This window comes from Artibeus jamaicensis, unplaced genomic scaffold, assembly GCF_021234435.1.
Source record: "Artibeus jamaicensis isolate MK-2021 breed Jamaican fruit bat unplaced genomic scaffold, CSHL_Jam_final contig_432, whole genome shotgun sequence".
In the NCBI taxonomy this organism is placed as follows: Eukaryota; Metazoa; Chordata; class Mammalia; order Chiroptera; family Phyllostomidae; genus Artibeus; species Artibeus jamaicensis.
Window position 1 is genome coordinate 63,747 of NW_026521828.1, and position 18,231 is coordinate 81,977.

At 45.1% G+C, this 18,231-nt stretch overlaps 1 protein-coding gene across 1 annotated transcript; it reads right to left on the bottom strand.

Moving 5' to 3' along the window:
* Positions 1-107: 107 nt before the first annotated feature.
* On the bottom strand, positions 108-14,450 carry LOC119065815 (histone-lysine N-methyltransferase PRDM9-like). Its single transcript, XM_037167969.2, has 8 exons — positions 13,800-14,450; positions 12,905-12,960; positions 10,298-10,454; positions 9,575-9,676; positions 9,099-9,370; positions 8,619-8,686; positions 7,300-7,493; positions 108-3,299 (listed from the first exon to the last, which is right to left on the bottom strand). The coding sequence occupies exons 1-8, from the start codon at positions 14,305-14,307 to the stop codon at positions 2,065-2,067; spliced, it is 2,592 nt and encodes an 863-aa protein (XP_037023864.2). The 5' UTR covers positions 14,308-14,450; the 3' UTR covers positions 108-2,064.
* Between the last annotated feature and the right edge of the window lie 3,781 nt (positions 14,451-18,231).

Genomic DNA, 18,231 nt, shown 5'->3' on the forward strand with positions numbered 1-18,231 from the left:
GGCGTGGTTGTTAATAACTGTGAGTTTGCTGTCTTTTCACTGTTCATATGTTTTACCTCCTTTTTCTTAGATAAGTCCCTTTAACATTTCATATAAGGGCTTGAACTCCTTGAACTTAACCTTATCTGAGAAGCACTTTACCTGCCCTTCCATTCTAAATGATGGCTTAGCTGGATAGAGCAATCTTGAACATAGGTCTTTGGATTTCATGTTTGGAATCCTTCTTTCCAGCCCTTCTTGCCTGTAAGGTCTCTTTTGAGAAATCAGCTGACAGTCTGATGGGGACTCCTTTGTAGGTGACTGTCCCCTTAGCTCTTGCTGCTTCTAGGATTCTCTCCTTCATTTAAATCTTGGCTAATATAATTATGATGTGCCTTAGTGTGTTCCTCCTTGGGTCCAACTTCTTTGGGACTCTCTGAGCTTCCTGGATTTCCTGGAAGTCTATTCCTTTGCCAGGGAAGTTCTCCTTTATTATTTGTTCAAATAAGTTTTCCACTGGTGGCTGTTCCTCTTCTCCTTCTGGTACCCTATAATTCAGATGTTGGAGCATTTAAAGATGTCCTGAAGGTTCCTAAGCCTCTCCTCCTTTTTCTGAACTCGTTTCTTCATCCTTTTCTGTTTGGTCATTTTTCTCCTCCTTCTGGTCCACTCCTTTGATTTGAGTCCCAGTTTCCTTTCCATCACTATTGGTTTCCTGTGTATTAACCTTCATTTCAATTAGTTTAGCCTTCTTACGTCATGTGAGACATATCTTCCTCATCCTCCCTGCCTTGGCTCACCATCTACCCTATCACACCAGTGCAGGCAGGTGCTGCTCCCCGTCAGTTCTCTGCCAGGGGTGCACTAGGGTCTTGTTTCACAGGTCACTCTCAGTAGCACCTGCCTGTGTTGAGGAGGTTCTGAGGGTGCCCAGGCTCAGTGAGAGGGTGGTAATGGGGACGGAGGCATATCCCCCACCTCAGGCCTCCTTCTCAGGGCAGCTCAGTCTATGTGGGGAAAGCAGTGGGGTCTGCTCAAATTCTGAATTCCGCTGCAGACCTCTAACCTGTCCTTATCTTCCTTTGTCCACCACTAAAACCAGGAAGACACGGGCATTGAAGGCTGTTAAGGAGGACTTGCAATCTCAGCCATCCTCTTGCCAGATTCTGTCTGTGCTGACTCAACTTTGAATGTCAAACCAAAAGGCTGGAGTTCCCATTTCCATTACACAGACTAGGAAGCAGGCAGAGAGAAGTTGAGACTCTTGCCTCAGGTCACACAGCTGGAGAAGACAGAGCTGAGACTCACACCCACTATGGACTGATGTGGAATCTGTACGCTGTGCACCAGCAAATGCTGACCCTGAAGGGGCAGCAAGGAGAGTGAGGAAGACCAGGTGCCCAGACTGAGCGGCTCACGTCTATGCACAAGCACCCATCTCTCCCTGCCATTCACCTCTGAGGCTCCAGACGTTGTAGGAAACCAGAAGAGACAAGAGAAGCCAAGGGAGGAGGGGTAGGGAACTGATTAGGAGAAAAGGCCCTTTCCAAGAGTCTGGGGAATTCCCTTCCCGGGTGTCTGTCTCAAATCCCTCTCTTTGGGGAGTAACAGAAGTACACTGATTCCACATTTACACATTTACAGGAGTTGAATTTCCGTGACTGAGGGAATGAGTTCTTTGTGGCTCTTTAGGAAAATGGGGAAAATGATGGGGAAAATGAGAGATGTGTATAGAGACAAAAAGTTTGACAATAGGTCAAAAAAAACAGTAACGAGTTTGGTGCTGACATCCCCATATCACTATGGAACTGTCTGTCCATTTTGTCTCTTGTAATCAAACTGGAGGATTTGTTTAACCAGTTATTTCTATAGTAATTACAATCTTGGGGAGAGTAAGGGGCTGTGGACTTCCTATGACTATCGATATGTGACTTAATGCTAATGACCCACTCACTTCACCTGCAAACATGGGGCTTCTCCCCAGAGTGTGTCCAGTGGTGTCGGATGAGAACTGACTTCCAGGTAAAGCCTCTCCCACACTCCCTGCAAACATAGGTCTTCTTCCCTGAATGTACTGTCTGGTGCCTAACAAGAATTGTCTTGCATGTAAAGCCTCTCCCTCACTCCCTGCAAACATAGGGCTTCTCCCCTGAGTGTGTCTCCTGGTGTCTGAGGAGATGTGACCGCTGTGTAAAGACCCCCACACTCTCTGCAAACATAGGGCTTCTGCCCTGAGTGTGTCCTCTGGTGTGTGATGAGATGTGGCTGCGGTGTAAAGCCTTGCCCACACTTCCTGCAAACATGGGGCTTCTCCCCTGAGTGTGTCCTCTGGTGTGTGATGAGAACTGACTTCTCTGTAAAACCTTGCCCACACTCCCTGCAAACAAAGGGTTTCTTCCCTGAGTGTGTCCTCTGGTGTCTGAGGAGATTTGACCGCTGTGTAAATGCTCGCCAACACTCGCTGCAAACAAAAGGCTTCTCTCCTGAGTGTGTCCTCTGGTGTGTAATGAGAATTGACTTCTGTATAAAGCCTCGCCCACACTCCCTGCAGACATAGGGCTTCTCTCCTGAGTGTGTCCTTTGGTGTGCAGTGAGAACTGACTTCTGTGTAAAGCCTCGCCCGCACTCCCTGCAGACATAGGGCTTCTCTCCTGAGTGTGTCCTCTGGTGTGCAATGAGAACTGATTTCCAGGTAAAGCCTCGTCCACACTCCCTGCAGACATAGGGCTTCTCCCCCGAGTGTATCCTCTGGTGTGCAATGAGAACTGATTTCCAAATAAAGCCTCGCCCACACTCGCTGCAGACATAGCGCTTCTCTCCTGAGTGTGTCCCCTGATGTGTGATGACGTGTGACCCATCATTTAAGCCTTGCCAACTCCTTCCATGCTGAATTGTTGTATCTGTTGACATTGCTAATTTCACAAAGAACTTGCCTGTGTCCTCTGGACTCTCTTCCTGGCCTCTGCGGGGCTCCTCCTCCATCATTCTCTCATGGTCACTAGATCTCCTCATTCCTTCTTTGGAAGGTTGGAAAAAGGGTCTTGAGATTCTCTTCTGACTGATCCTTTTAGGCAAAGGCTTGGACCTTTCATTGACCTCTTGACCTTCAGCTTTATCATTCCAGCTGTGCGTACTAGTATGTTGCTGCTGCTGATTCCGATCCTTTGGACAGGGTTCCTCTGCTAGGAGCTGTTTTCTTGCAGATGTTCCCAGGAAAATCCGAGAGGGATGATTGAATTTCATGTGTTGGCTGAGGAATTTCTGACTGGAGAAGGCCAGAGAGCAGGAGGGACATGGGTGCACTTCTGGCTTTGGTTCTGCTGAAAGAGAAAGGTTTGGTCAGGGCAGATGTTGACAAGAATGCCTGGGCCATATGATTAGTTTCCTGGTAAGACCTGCCCATGAATCCTTCTTACTGTGGTAATAACACAAACTCTGTCTCCCATAGTATCCACTCACTGACTATTTTCCTTTTAATTTTTATGCAGTGCATCATCTTCTTCAGAAATCCAGAAAGCCCACATCAGGGGTCTTTATTAATATTGCTCAGAATAGGGAGTTTCGAGTAGCATGAGAGGCCATTTCACTCCCTGTGTGGATGGAAGTGCAGTGACCTTTCCCATCTGTAGGCACCTTCTAAGTCATGTTAAAGAGGAAAACCACAGGCCCTGACTAGGAAATGATTCTCTCTGGTTTCCGAAACAGTAAAATAAGATGTTCTTCCTGCCCTTGCTCGTACGGCTCAGTGGGTTGAGTGCCAACCCTGCAAGGGGTCACAGGTTTGATTCCCAGTCAGCACGTGCCTGGGTTGTGGGCCAGGTCCCCAGTAGGGGGCATGTGAGAGGCAATCACCCATTGATGTTTCCTTCTCTCCCTCTTAAAATCAATAAATAACATCTAAAAAAAAAGTCCTTCCTCAAGCCTCACAACAGATATTTATTTTATTCAGCATTAGCCCATTTCAAATACACTGAGAAGTCCTGTTTCAAAATATTTCTCCAACCACACATCTTACACACCTGACTCCTGTTCCTCTGGCCAATCTACCATGCTCTCTCACTTGGAGATGAAGTAATTAATATGAGGGGATTCCTCACTGGAGTTTATTTTCTAAAAATTAACAGAGCATAATCAGAATAGAGAACACACCAGTCTACAGCTGACAACCGCACACTTTCACTCAGGAAAGTCCCCAGTGTCTCAACTCAGATCACTGACACTGCATTTCTGGTCTGCTAAGCATGTGTCTGATCTCCATTCTTAGCCTCTACACTGAGACCAGACCTGAGTGACCCTCAGCAAATTCAGCGCCACACCTCTTTTCTTCCCTGCACTAGCTGCTCCCTCTGCCTGGGATCCTTTGCCCCCAGGTAATTTTGTAAATGTCTCCTGATAGCCCTTCCTGGTCCACCTGCCACACTGCACCTCCCCTCACACTGATGCCCAGGCACTTGTCCTGGATTAGTTTTCTCCAAGGCACTAACTGCTGTGTAGTGTTTTGTACATGCGTCTGGGTTTCTTTCCTTCACTCGTCAGCTCCTCAAGAGCAGTGATTCTGATCCTCATGTTAATCTGTATTTCTAGGTCCCAGGATGCTGTGCTCCACAGAGTAGGACCTTACATGACAATTCACTGAAATAATGAATGAATGCGCCCTGCCTGAATGGTGTGGCTTGATGGGTTGGGTGTTGTTTGAAAACTGAAAGGACTTCCGCCAAGATGGAGGCATAGGTGGATGTGCCGTGCCTTCTCACACAACCAAGTTTAGAGACAACTAAATATTAGCAACAGAAAACACACCCAGAACACGGAAAATTGAACTTTTCGGAAGTCCATTAACAACAGATTCTTCAGCCTGACCAGTAAGGGGCGAAACCAGCGGCTGGTGAAGCGGGACTGCACAGGAGGACCCGGTCAGCCGGACTCAGGCGCGGAATCCAGACGCTCGGAATCCAGGCGCAGGGTTGGACCTAGTGAGCGACCGAGCGAGCCATCAGGCGAGTGACCGCGGGGAGAACAGCGGGGGAGCGGTGCTGCGTGTTGACTGTGGTCGCGCATTTGTGTGCGGGCGGACAGGCGAGGGAGTGGGCGGTTGGACCAGGGCCCGGCAGTCCCACGGCAAGCGGCAGTGGAGAGCGCCGCCATTTCCCTGCTCTGACCCCACCTCCACATACAGCGTCATAACCCAGCGACGCTGAGTGGCCCAGCCCAGGTGAACCACCTAAGACGCTAATCCTCACCCAGCTGTGAGAAACAGCAGAGGGGGTCACCATTTCCCTGCTCTGACCACGCCCCCACATACAACGTCACAACCCAGCGACCTGGGAGTCCAAGGCTCCGCTTCTCACACTTAAAGGGCCAGAACAGACCAAAAATGTCGCAAGATCTCAAAGCCCCAGATCCCATAAATCTAAGCAATGAAGAAATAGCAAAACTCACAGACACACAGTTTAAAACACTGGTCATCAGGATCCTCACAGAACTGGTTGATTATACCCACAAATTAGACAAATATATGAAGGCGAAACTAATTGAAATGAATGGAATTGCACAGGACACCAATAGCAAGGAAAAGGAAACTGGGACTCAAATCAATGGAGTGGACCAGAAGAAAGCAAATAATGGCCAAACAGAAAAGAGTGAAGAAGCAAGAATTCAAAGAAATGAGGAGAGTCTTAGGAACCTCCAGGACATCTTTAAACGCTCCAACATCCGAATTATAGGGGTACCAGAAGGGGGAAAGGAACAGCCACCAGTGGAAAACTTATTTGAACAAATAATAAAGGAGAATTTCCCCAATCTGGCAAAGGAAATAGACTTCCAGGAAATCCAGGAAGCTCAGAGAGTACCAAAGAAGTTGGACCCAAGAAGGAACACACCAAGGCACATCATAATTACATTAGCCAAAATTAAACTGAAGGAGAGAATCCTAGAAGCAGCAAGAGCTAAGGGGACAGTCACCTACAAAGGAGTCCCCATCAGACTGTCAGCAGATTTCTCAAAAGAGACCTTACAGGCAAGAAGGGGCTGGAAAGAGGTATTCCAAGTCATGAAAGGCAAGGACCTACAACCAAGATTGCTCTATCCAGCAAAACTTTCATTTAGAATGGAAGGACAGATAAAGTGCTTCTCAGATAAGATCAAATTCAAGGAGTTCATCATCACCAAGCCCTTCTTATATGAAATGTTAAAGGGACTTATCTAAGAAAAAGAAGTTAAAAAACATGAACAGTGAAAGGACAGGAAACTCACAGTTATTAACAACCACCCCTAAAACAAAAGCAAACTAAAAGGGCAGGTAGATCAGGAGTGGAAGCATAGAAATGAAGATCTCAAGGAGGGTTGGCAACAGGGGAGTGGGAGGAGGAGAAGGGGTGAGAATGTACAGAAAATAAGTAGCATAGACAGTAGATAGAAAATAGATGGGGGGGCAAGAATAGCATGGGAAATATAGAATCTAAAGGACTTGAGACACATGGTCATAAACTAAAGGGGGGTAATGGTGGGGATGGGGGGTAGGGTGGAGGGGAAAGAAGGGGGGAATAGAACAACTGTAACAGCATAATCAATAAAAAAAAAAGAAACTGAAAGGTTACAAGTTTGATTCCTAGTCAGGGCACATGCCAGGATTGTGGGCCAGTTGGGTGTGTGCCAGACACAACCAATTAATGTTTCTCTTATACACTGACTTTTTTCTTCCTTGCTTTCCTCACTCTATAAAAATAAATACAATTTTGTTTTAAAAGATTTGAATTATGTATTTATTTATTTTCAGAAAAATGGGAAAGGAGGGAGGGAGAGGCAGAGAAACCTCACATGCCCGTACTGGGGACCTGGCCCAAAACCGGGGCATGTGCTCCCAGCTGGGAATCAAACTGACAACTCTCTGGTTCACAGGCCGGTGCTCAATCCTCTGAGCCATACCAGCCGGGGCAAAATCTTTAAAAAATAAACAATGCCTACAAACAAAAGTATTTTATTTAGAAGTATGGAGGAAAATTAAGAAGAAACAGCTATGAAAGTGTCAGAAAAACTGCCTTGATAAGAGAACTAGTTAGCGCTTGAAAGTTTTTGTTTTGCCTCTCAGTCTTTCAGCACTTTATGTGGTTGTGTATTCTGTTCATGAAATATTTAAAAAATAAAAATATAAAATTTTTGCCTAAGAGTCAAAGGCATAGGAATGAATTGTGAATTTCTGAAGCATCTGAGTTGAAACTTTACTGACTTTAGAGTAGATTTTATTCTACTTAAGTGTTGGGTCATGAATATTTCTATGGAGAACTCTCTTTTCTTTCTGTTTTGAAGAACAGTGGTACCCACCTCTTCTGGCCATGAGCTCTCTCTTCCACTTGCTGCCCCACTTGCTGCCCAGCTCCTGGCCATACTCATCCCCGAACCAGACCAGCAGCTCACATCCTGGTCTGATGACCCGGCAGGTTCGGTAGAAAATCTGCCTGTGATACTGAAAGGCCACCAGGTTCTGCTCTTCATGATCCCGGGCACAGTTCACAAACCTGGGATTGAGGCAGAGGAAGGGAAAGAAAACCACAGTGATGAGTTCCCACTACCTGTTACATCCATATCCAGCTCCTCACTGATTCTTAAGGCCCTCAGGCTCTGATGTTGCCCACTGCCCTCAGTACTCTCCGGGAACCTTCTGGTCAGTGTCTGAGCGTCTGCCAGCATGTCATGTGAATTCCTACCTCCAAGTCCTGCTTGCAGTGTTTATCCTGCCTAATACTCTTTCCTAAAACCCATTTCTAGACTTAACCTCCACTATGACTGGACATAATATCCAGTCATCTCTTGCTTCTCCAAGCTCTCAAATCAAGTTGTCTCATACCACACAACCTGGTGCTTGATCTAGGGCTCTGCTTCTCAATTAGCTCACTAATTACTCAGTACTCAGCCACATCTGTTTTCTCTTGAGAGGCCTTTCTCCAATCCCCCTACACTTTTTGTAGGGTACTATTCACTTGCCTGCCCAAGGTTACTATAGAAAATTGGAGGTCTTTTTGTCTTGTTAGAATAAAACAGAACAATAGTAGTTGATTCACATTCTGTTAACCCTGATAGAAGAGAGCCCCTCTCAGGAAAGTGGACCATGACCTTTCCTCTGCAGGCCTCACCCCAGTTCTAGTTTGAAGCGAGGCTGGGATGGTTTGCTGCCCTCACAGGCTTAGGCCACTCTTGGTTTCTGCTATCTTGACACTGTGTACTTCTTGGAAATTATAGTTAAATGTTTCTAAAAGCAATTGTTTTGTCTGTCTGTGAGAAGTCCTCCCTAAGGACGTGGGTTATGTGATCTGTTTAAGTAATGTATTCCTTCAGCTAAACTGGAATATAGTAAGTGCTTAGTTAATGTCCATTTGATAAATTAAATTGTAATCCAGTGTCCCTGGTGAGTCTAGGCTCTTCAGGTCCTTTCCAGTGCCCAAATTGTATACAGTAGAGAGCTTTATAGTTTGAGGACATATGTTACACTTTTTTTCTAAATGTCCTCTGAAATGAAAGAACACTGTATGGAGAAAAAGACAGAAAAAGGATTGAGGGAGACCACTGAGGGAGGCATGATGAGAGAGACAGATATATGGGCTTGTGGGGGATGAGCGTCCCCTCTGACATCCAATTGACCTCACCTCATCCAGTTGGCCCAGGACCTGTCCTTTCCATCCACATACTCATAGCAGTTTCTCCCTCTGGCGATCTGTGTTTCAGAAAAAAAGTTGCAGAGCTTTTACTTTTTTTTGTGGGGAGGTAATAGTCAGAATTATTTTATGCTACTGTCACCAAAACTCTTTCCGCCTGCATGGGGATTCCACTGGCAATTGTGACCACATGATATTTTTCCTACTCATCACCTACACAGCCGAGTCTACCTGTCCAATCAGAGCAGGAGCCCCACAAGGGAGGAGCCACTCCTTTGTGTCTGCACCACTTTGCTCCCACTTACCTTCTGATCCTTCAACAGGAGCTCTGTGTCCATGTGAAGTCCAGTCAGTACACAGAGCTGACCACATTGTCCCCTCCACGTCTAGCACATAAGAGGTGAGGTCCCCCCAAGCCTCAGAAGGAATGTGGGAAGCCAGAAGACAGTGGAAGAGGTAAATAGTTCTCACCAGCCAGGAGTATCTGCTCTTGGCTGCCTCCTCATCTTCTGTGATGTGTCCTTCATAAGGGCCAAAGTGCAGACCCACTGGCAAATCAGCTGCCTCATTCCAAACTCCAAGCCCAGCCTCAGGGATGCAGGATGGCCCAATTCTCAACCCAGGGGGCAGGGTGAGGGCTGAGCGGTGGGGATGCCCCTTGTCCACTGCACTGTCCTTTACAAACGTAGGGGGCCCATGCACAGCACAGCTGTCGACGAAGAAGTTCTGACACTTCTCACAATCTGGAGGCGAGAGCAACAGGGGTTGGGGAAGGTATAGTACATGTTCCTAGACACAAAGGGCTTCAGAGGGAGTCTGGTACTGACATCAGTGAGACTCAATCCTGTACTCCAGGTCACTACAGGAAGGGAATAATTTGAGGACCAAAGGACTAAATGAATGAAATTATTGTAATGATAACATGCTTCTTAGTGAGGGTCACTTACAAAGGTAGTCATCATCCTGGGGCTCGGTGACCTCTTGGTACACACGGTCCTTTCTTTCTTGTAGGCTGTACATCTTTACGTCCATCTCCTTTCTCTTGAGTTCTGAATTGGAGAAGGCCAGGTGAGCAAGGTTGGTGGGGTCTGGAGTGTTAGTTCCCATTTTATCATATATCACACAATCTCCTCCCATCAAATGATCACCTGTCCTTTTGCATACTCTGGTATCTTACTCTGTTAACTATTGGTTCAGAAGATGAAGACTCCACATTAACTACAGATGACTGATTCAATTTTAGTTTCTAGATCTTCCCATTACCAGGTTTAACTTGCCAACTTGTAATCATTCATAGAATATTTATTGAGTGTACATTATGAGTTAGGCATTGAGTAAAGGCCTGGGCACACAACACCAGTACAGTGTGGTTGCTATTATCACACATGGATGTACTGGACAGCTTGCATGTGTCACCTGTTTTAAATTCAATTTAATGTTTTCAAACAATATATGAGTGATGTTTCCTTATCTTCACTTTACAGATTAGCATTCAGGAGCTCAGAGATTTTATAGCATTTTCCCAAAGGTCCAGTGGTAACTTCAGCCTCAGCTTAGCTCAGCTTAAATCCAGGCTCATCCAAAGTTCTCCCCACGTACCTAGGTCATACTTATCAGCCCTTTTATAGGACTTTAGAGGAACTAAAGTTTTCAAATTATTTTTTTCTTACCCGATTTTTGTCTAATGCGCTTTCCAAAGGCACATGCTTCTCCAGGAGGGGGCAGTGGTTTCTGGGACTCCTCTGAGTCACTTGTGGTCATCAATTTTGCTGTTCTTGACAATTCTTTCAAAGTATATTCATTGCTTAATGGCACCTTGGATGTTGCCTTCAATATAAGAGTCACATATTAAAAGATAACATGTATTTAATTTTTTAAGGCCTATCATATTTTACATGCATGACTTTAAAACTTCAACCCTTGGAAATACCTCAAAAGTATGAATATTAGAAGGGATAGGGCCAATGTGGGTAATGAATCCAAGATTAGAACCCATGCCTTATGGCTCTTTTCTTTAAACTGTCTCTATAATACTGAGAGTGAAGGACACTGGGAAGATAATAAATAAATAGTTGGCAGAAACATAGCTAGACAATAAATAAAATTTTCAATACCATGGAAAGACTATTTGTACTTAGATTAACTGGTTCCCACCAATTGTTTAAATAAGGCTGTACCAGTAGCTAGTTGTCTTCAGTGTCTGTATCTATAACATGCTAATTTTTAATATTATAGTGAACATGTAATTAAATAATGTTCAATAAAGTATTCTGTGAATTATGTAATACAGCATGGATGTGCTGGTATCAATTTACCCCTCAGCTCTCTCCATATTTCAATCCCACAGAAATTACCTTCAGCATTCATTAATCACCTTCTAATTTATTTTGTAATTGTGAAATCATTCTTTTAGCAAACATTCAGGGGCCCTCAGGAGCCCTGTTCTGGGCCTGTGACCTCTGAGAAGCCTCAGGTATGGACCAGCCTCTCAAAGAGCTCACAACACAGAGCAGGCAGGCTGAACAAATGATTCTAAACAGGATGAGAGTGGCCTCATTAGAACTCAGACAAAGCTGTTACTTCACCCTGTAAGGGGATTTGAAATCAGTTCCAGACGGATGAGTTTCTGTTGAAGAGTATATAACCTATATGAAGTCCTAAAGTCATTTTATTATTTGTTATTCCGCAATCACGAAACCTGAAGCTCCTCAGGGGTGGGAGAATTTCTTTGATTAGAGTGGAAGGCTATGATCCTGGACATTTTACGTTTTTGTTCCTCTGGGACCGCCCACTAGACAACGTGCCTACACATTGTTCGCTTTCCTTAGTCAGATGGTCTTAGTGCATCTCTCACTTCAGCATAGCAGAGAAGAACTTGAAATCATCAGTTGAAATCATCAGTCAGATGAATGATGTAATGACATATGGATAAGACAATGTAAACCAGAAAACTATGAAAGTCTGTTTCAAAAAAGATTTGGTTTATTTTCTTGGGAGCAAGGAAGGGATGGAGAAAGGGAGAGAAAGATCAACGTGAAAGAGAAACATTGGCACTTGTCTCTTGCAAGTACCCCAGCCAGGAACCTGGCCTACATCCAGGAATCAAACCGGCGATCTTTCGCTTTGCAGGATGACACTAAACTGAGTCATGGTAGCTAAGGTCAAACTCTGAAAGTTTTAATGAGTTTGTAAGTGGTTTAGAAAAGCAACTATGGGTTAGACTGCACTACCACTGATACTGTGATCTTAGACATATAGTCAAACATTTCTATATCTCTGAAAGCTCACTTTCCTCATAAATGGTGACAGTTATAGTTCGTACCTCATCTGGTTGTAAAGTTTAAGTGAGTTTATTCACATAGAATTCTTAAAGTCCGAAACATTGTGAGAATGAAACAAATGGTAGCGATTAACCATTAAGATTATGATGAGCCCTGGCTGGTGTGGCTCAGTGGATTGAGCACTGGCCTGTAGACTGAAAGATCAGCAGTTCCATTCCTGGTCAGGGCACATGCCTGGGCACAAGCCAGACCAGGCCCCCCAGTTGGGGGTGTGTAAGAGGCAAGCTATTCATGTTTGTCTCGCACATGTTTCTCTCCCTCACTTTCTCCCTCCTTTCCCCTCTCTCTAAACAAATCAATAAATAAAATCTTTTAAAAAGGACAATGTGTTGAAGAGACCAGGAGAGGAAGGCAGAAGTTCCTAGGATACTTTCTGCCTTTTCCTACTCTTACCTGACTTTCTATCCATGAGGAAAATTTTCTTGTCAACAGGATTTGGGAAATACTGACCTTCTGGTGTTTACTGTGTTCCCTTCTGAAGGCCACCCAAGAAAGTCTGACTAAAAGATGATGAGAGATTGGTGTTTTGGTGGGTAAATATTTCCAGAATCTGGAGATTCTTATCAGGGATACGGAATTCTGAATGACAGTAGTCCGAGAACAATCCCAGGATGATTGTAAAATGTTTTCAAGGTATCATTAGGCCTAGGCTCTATTGGGGCCATCCACTAATTTCATTAGAATGATAAAAAAAATAGACAAAGTGTCATCTATGCTTCCTCCTATGTTCATAAAGCATCTGTTACATTTATTAAAAAATAAATTGGCCTCTCCTGACAAAAATGTAATAAAAGTAACTGCACAGAAACTCATGTCTTCAACATAACCCTTTCTCCGTCCTGTTTTCTTCATTCGAACTGGCCTTGTCCCAGCTAATGGCACCACGACCACCGGGCCTCCTTTCTCTGGTATCCTCCCCACTGTGTACATACTCACCTCGCTGCCTTGGAGTCCATTCTTCATCTGAGTCCTCAGGGTCTTCCCCCTGGAGCCTGCGGTGGTGGAAGAGACAAAACCTTTGTCCTGAAAGCAAAGAGCTTGGAGGAGGAACAAGCACCAGGAAGCCTGTAGGACTGGCTCGGACTGGATGGGAGAGTAAAACGAGCAGACCGCGAAGGTGGGGGGCTGCGTGGGAAGGGGCTGGATAGGGCGGGGCCGCACTGCCTGTTCCCCCCCTTCCCTCCTTAGCGAAGGGCTCCGAAGGCAGAAGGCAGCTGCCCGAGTGTCTGAGGGGCCCTATCGTCCCAACGAGACAGGAAACGCGCTTTTCCCGGGGAAGGGCTCGGAGGTGCACCCAAGGATCGGGAGAGGCCTGCAAGAGACGCAGGCGCGTCCCCGGCAGACCGCCGTCTCCCAGGCTGACAGGCTCGGGGTCCCTGAGGACTTGATCCTGCGTCTTCCGGGCTGAGGACACTGAGGCCTGGGGGGAGGGTCAGACCCCTGCGGCTGAGGAGATTTGGGGCGTCCCATCGAGGGGCTTCAGGGTCCCCACCACTAAGTCGGTTTCCAGGACAACGGCATTTAGCGTCTCTGAGTTTGGGGAGATCTGGACTTTCCGGGGGAGCTGCAGGTAGGGTGCCCCAAGCCGCAGGGAACTGGGGTTTTCAGGCTGTTTGGGGGTCTAAGCGTTGGGGGTTAGGGGATGTGGGTCCTCCAGGTTGGGGGTCTAAGCATTGGGGGTTAGGGGATGTGGGTCCTCCAGGTTAGTGCACGTGGGCCCCTCAATGCTAAAGGGATTTGGGGCCCCTCAGGATGAGGGCATCTGGGTCTGTTAGGCTGGACTTTGAAGGTCTCGGGCTAAGGGTTCCACATGGCAGGGCTCCCCGCTTACCGGTCAGTCTCCCCTGCTGCGCTGCCCACCTCGGACCAGCGTCCTCTCTGAGCTCCTGTGCTTCCTGACCTCTGGAGGAGTGAGGGCACCCGCGGAGAGGTTTCTGCGGGGATAACTGCGTTGGAGCAATCCGCCAATCAGTGCTGTGATCCCAGGGCCCTGCCCACCAATGAGCGGTCAGAATAAGCTGAAGGGGCGGAGCAGAGGGCCAGAGCCCACTGGGTTTGGGACTGGCGGAAGGAAGGCCCTCCCTGCCCCATTGGGATTGGCTGTCGTGGGTCTCCTGAGTGCCTGTAGCGAGCCTACAGTGAGCAGAGGCTTGGTGACGGCAGTGGCTCATTTTCCCTGCCCCGCAGGAGCTGGGAGCCCCAAGCCGGGTGGGACATGGCCCTTCTGTTGCCTGACAAAGTGACTTTTTTTCCGCCCAACTGTGGTCGGGGATCCCCAACTTTCCTCCAGGCCTGTCTGTACCTTCCCTCATGAAACCCACTTTCAGCAAACGCTGCATAACCAATGAGGATACGGTCAAGACTGCACTGCATTCCGTGGAAACTTAAGTCAGTAAATGCTGACCATGCAATTCATAGACACAAAATAAGTCCCCAAGGGCTCAAACATTTAAACACAACAAGTGACATAATAAGCATACTGGAAAACACACGGGGAGAATTTCACGTCTCAAAGAAGTAGCGTTATGGGTAATAGTATGTTTAAGTAACTTAGGCCTAAAAACATTTCAGAAATAGGAAGACAAGATAAAACAAACAAAACTAAATAAGTTTAGAAATAATGGAAAAATGTACAAGTATTTTGCATAAAAATAACATGTCAAATTTGAGGACAGGGTCCACAGAGCAGATGGGAAACTTCAGTGCAAATACCTCAATTTTAATACAGAATGGCTGTGAGTACAGAAGGGTTGTTAAGATGTTGGGGGAAATTGATAGCTCTGTGCATAGGGAGTGACTCGCTGTTTTAGAAATACAGCCCAGTGATTCACCTTGTTCCTTCTAGCTTATCAGCTACATACCAGAGATTATGAAACACTCTGTTCCTTCTGCTTCTGTAAGCTGCCTCCTGCTTTTGCGTCAGAAGTAAGGGTCTGAAGGACAGGCCTCTCCCCCCTCCCCCTGCCCTGATCTATAAAATAACTGCTTTCCCTTTGTTCAGTACCCAGAATTTGGAAACTGACTCCTCTGGGCCTGCATGTAAAATAAACTTCCACTCCGTACACCTGAAAGTGGCTGAGTTGTTTTCTGTAACAAAGAAGCTGAGTATTGTCACAGGTGAATTATGAAGCAGCACACTGTGTATCAGTTCAACAGTTCTGCTTCTTAGTTACATAGCATCAGGGCTGTGAAGAGGCCCTGAAGTGAGGCAGCCCTGGGGCAAACTCCCTCTCCTGCTGAGCTGCTTAGGGCTTCTCCACTCATCTATGTGACTTCTCATCTAGACCTTTAGTTTCCTCTTTGCTTGGCTGTATTTGCACATGAAGAAGTGAAAACTGGAGAAAAGCCTGGGTGAGCAAAGAAAGGCCTCTGGTGTTTCCACCACAACAGACTAGATTATTTTTAAATTATGCCATGTTCTCCTCTAGTACTTTTTAAGCCCAAACTGAGATAGCCCCTTTTTTTGTTGTTTTTTGTTGTTTACCGCTTACTTAAAATATATAGAAAAATAAAAATAATGGAAAATCTTACCCAAACAGGAAATAACTGCTACTACATTAATTATAAGTGCTTGTAAACACGGTGGGGGTGTGTGGGGTGGGATGGGTGGAAGAGAGCAAAAGGGAAAAATTGGGAAATTGTAATAGAATAACAATAAAAAAATTATTGATGAAAAGGAAGTACAACTAAATAAAATTTAAAATAAAAAAAAAACCAGAAAAAAAAGAAAGTACATACCCTTCCAGACATCACTACTTGCACCTTTCCACACTTCCACTTTCTCTGGATTTAATTTATTATTCTGGGTTTGTAATATGATGCAAAGTTTGTGTATTTTCAGGCCTTCTCCCTAATGTGTGGATTTATTAATACTTTTTCCCAGAGTGTTTTTATGTATAATTTTTATTATTCAATTTAAATTATGTTTTAACTGCAATTGTAATTTAATTTGTGGGTTATTTAGAAGTGTATTTTATAATTTTTAAATATAAGGACTTTCTAGTTATCTTTAATTACTGATGGCTAGGTTACCTGCAATGAGAACAAGAAATATACTTTATATAATTTCAATCCTTTGATACATATTTTTTGAAACTTGCTCCACAGTACAATATAGTCAATGTAAAAAAAAAAAAAAAGCTCCTAGTGTTGTTCTCTGCTGCCATCTCTTGTTTATTTTGGGAATAACACCTTAGTGCTGGTCAACAAGAAAAGTTTTGGATTCTGGTGGAATGTCAATGACTGTTGATGGCAATGGTATTTAGAAGTGTATTTTAGACTTCTGGCCAAGATCGAGGCATAGGTGGAAATACTATACCTCCTCACACAACCAAATTTAAGACAATAAAGATTTAGAAACAAAAAACAACCAAAATAGACAGAAAATTGAACTGTGCTGAGGTCTGACAACAACGAACCATTCATCCAGAACAGTAAGAGAGATGGAGTCAGCAGCCAGCGGAAAGGGGTCTGGGCAGGAGGAGGCCATGATTGGCGACCCGGTCAGGCATGGGAGGAAAACCCAGTAAAGCTCGGAAGGCAGAGCTAGCTGACCACAGACACACATTTGCACGTAGAGAAACAAGGCAGGTTTAAAACGGTAAGTGAGACAGACTGCACAACCTAGGGCCCCAGTGATGGGAAATAAAGCCTAAAAGCACTGATTGGAAAACCTTTCAGAGTTGAGGTGCTGGGAGAGGCTCCTAGCCTCACAGGAGAGTTGGTTGGAGAGACCCACAGGGTCCCAGAATGAACACAAGCCCACCCACCCAGGAACCAGCACCAGAAGGGCCCAATTTGCTTGTGGGAAGTGGCAGAGATACCAAAATCTGATAGAGAGGGGAACAAACACCATTGCTCCTCTCTGACCCTGCTCCTAGTCACAACCCAGCAACTGGGCTGACCCGCGCAGTGAACACCTAAGCTTTTGGCCCTCATAAGTAACAGGTGCAAACAGACCAAAACATTATGGGTCAAGCAGAAGAACAGCTCAAAGCCCCAGAGCCAATATTTCTAAGCGACCAAGAGATAGCCAACCTATCGGATGCACAGTTCAAAACACTGGTAATCAGGATGCTCACAGAATTGGTTGATTATAGTCACAAATTAGATGAAAAAATGAAGGCTCCACTAAGTTAAATGAAAGAAAATTTATGGGGAACCAATAGTAATGGGAAGAAAACTGGGACTGAAATCAATGGAGTGGACCAGAAGAAAGACAGAAATGACTAAACAGAAAAGAATGAAGAAATGAGAATTTAAAGAAGTGAGGAGAGGCTTAGGAGCCTCCAGGACATCTTTAAATGTTCCAACATCTGAATTATAGGGGTACCAGAAGGAGAAGAGGAACAGCCACCAGTGGAAAACTTATTTGAACAAATAATAAAGGAGAACTCCCCAATCTGGCAAAGGAAATAGACTTCCAGGAAATCCAGGAAGCTCAGAGAGTCCCAAAGAAGTTGGACCCAAGAAGGAACACACCAAGGCACATCATCATTATATTAGCCAAGATTAAAATGAAGGAGAGAATTCTAGAAGCAGCAACAAAAAGGACAGTCTCCTACAAAGTAGTTCCCATCAGACTGTCAGCTGATTTCTCAAAAGAGACCTTATAGGCAAGAAGGGGCTGGAAAGAAGTATTCCAAGCATGAAATCCAAAGACCTACATCCAAGATTGCTCTATCCAGCAAAGCTTTCATTTAGAATGGAAGGACAGATAAAGTGCTTCTCAGATAAGATTAAGTTCAAGGAGTTCATCATCACCAAGCCCTTATTATAGGAAATGTTAAAGGAACTTATCTAAGAAAAAGAAGATAAAAAATATGAACAGTGAAAGGACAGCAAACTCACAGTTATTGACAACCACACCTAAAACAAAAGCAAACTAAAAGGACAGCTAGATCAGGAGTAAACCATAGAAATGAAGATCACATGGAGGGTTAGCAACAGGGGAGTGGGAGCAGGAGACGGGAGGAGACGGGAGGAGAAGGTACAGAAAATGTAGCATAGATGATAGGTAGAAAAGAGATAGGGGGAGGGCAAGAGTAGTAGGGGAAATATAGAATCTAAAGAACTTGAGACATGTGGTCATAAACTAAAGGGGGAAATGGTGGGGGAGGGGATGTGCAGGGTGGAGGGGAATGAAGGGGGGGAATAGAACAACTGTAATGGCATAATCAATAAAATATATATTTTAAAAACCTACAGTTTTCCAAGGCTAGTTTTTCAAGCCCAGGTCCACCTCAGAAGAAGCCTTTCTCTCT

Excerpts from the sequence above, each read along its gene's own strand:
- LOC119065815 (XM_037167969.2), bottom strand. The coding sequence starts at position 14,307 with ATGCAGCGTTTGCTGAAAGTGGGTTTCATGAGGGAAGGTACAGACAGG. Across the intron at positions 12,961-13,799 it reads GCAGCAGGGGAGACTGACCG|GCTCCAGGGGGAAGACCCTG; the intron begins GTAAGCGGGGAG and ends CCACCACCGCAG. Across the intron at positions 8,687-9,098 it reads AGAGCAGATACTCCTGGCTG|ATCGCCAGAGGGAGAAACTG; the intron begins GTGAGAACTATT and ends TCTGAAACACAG.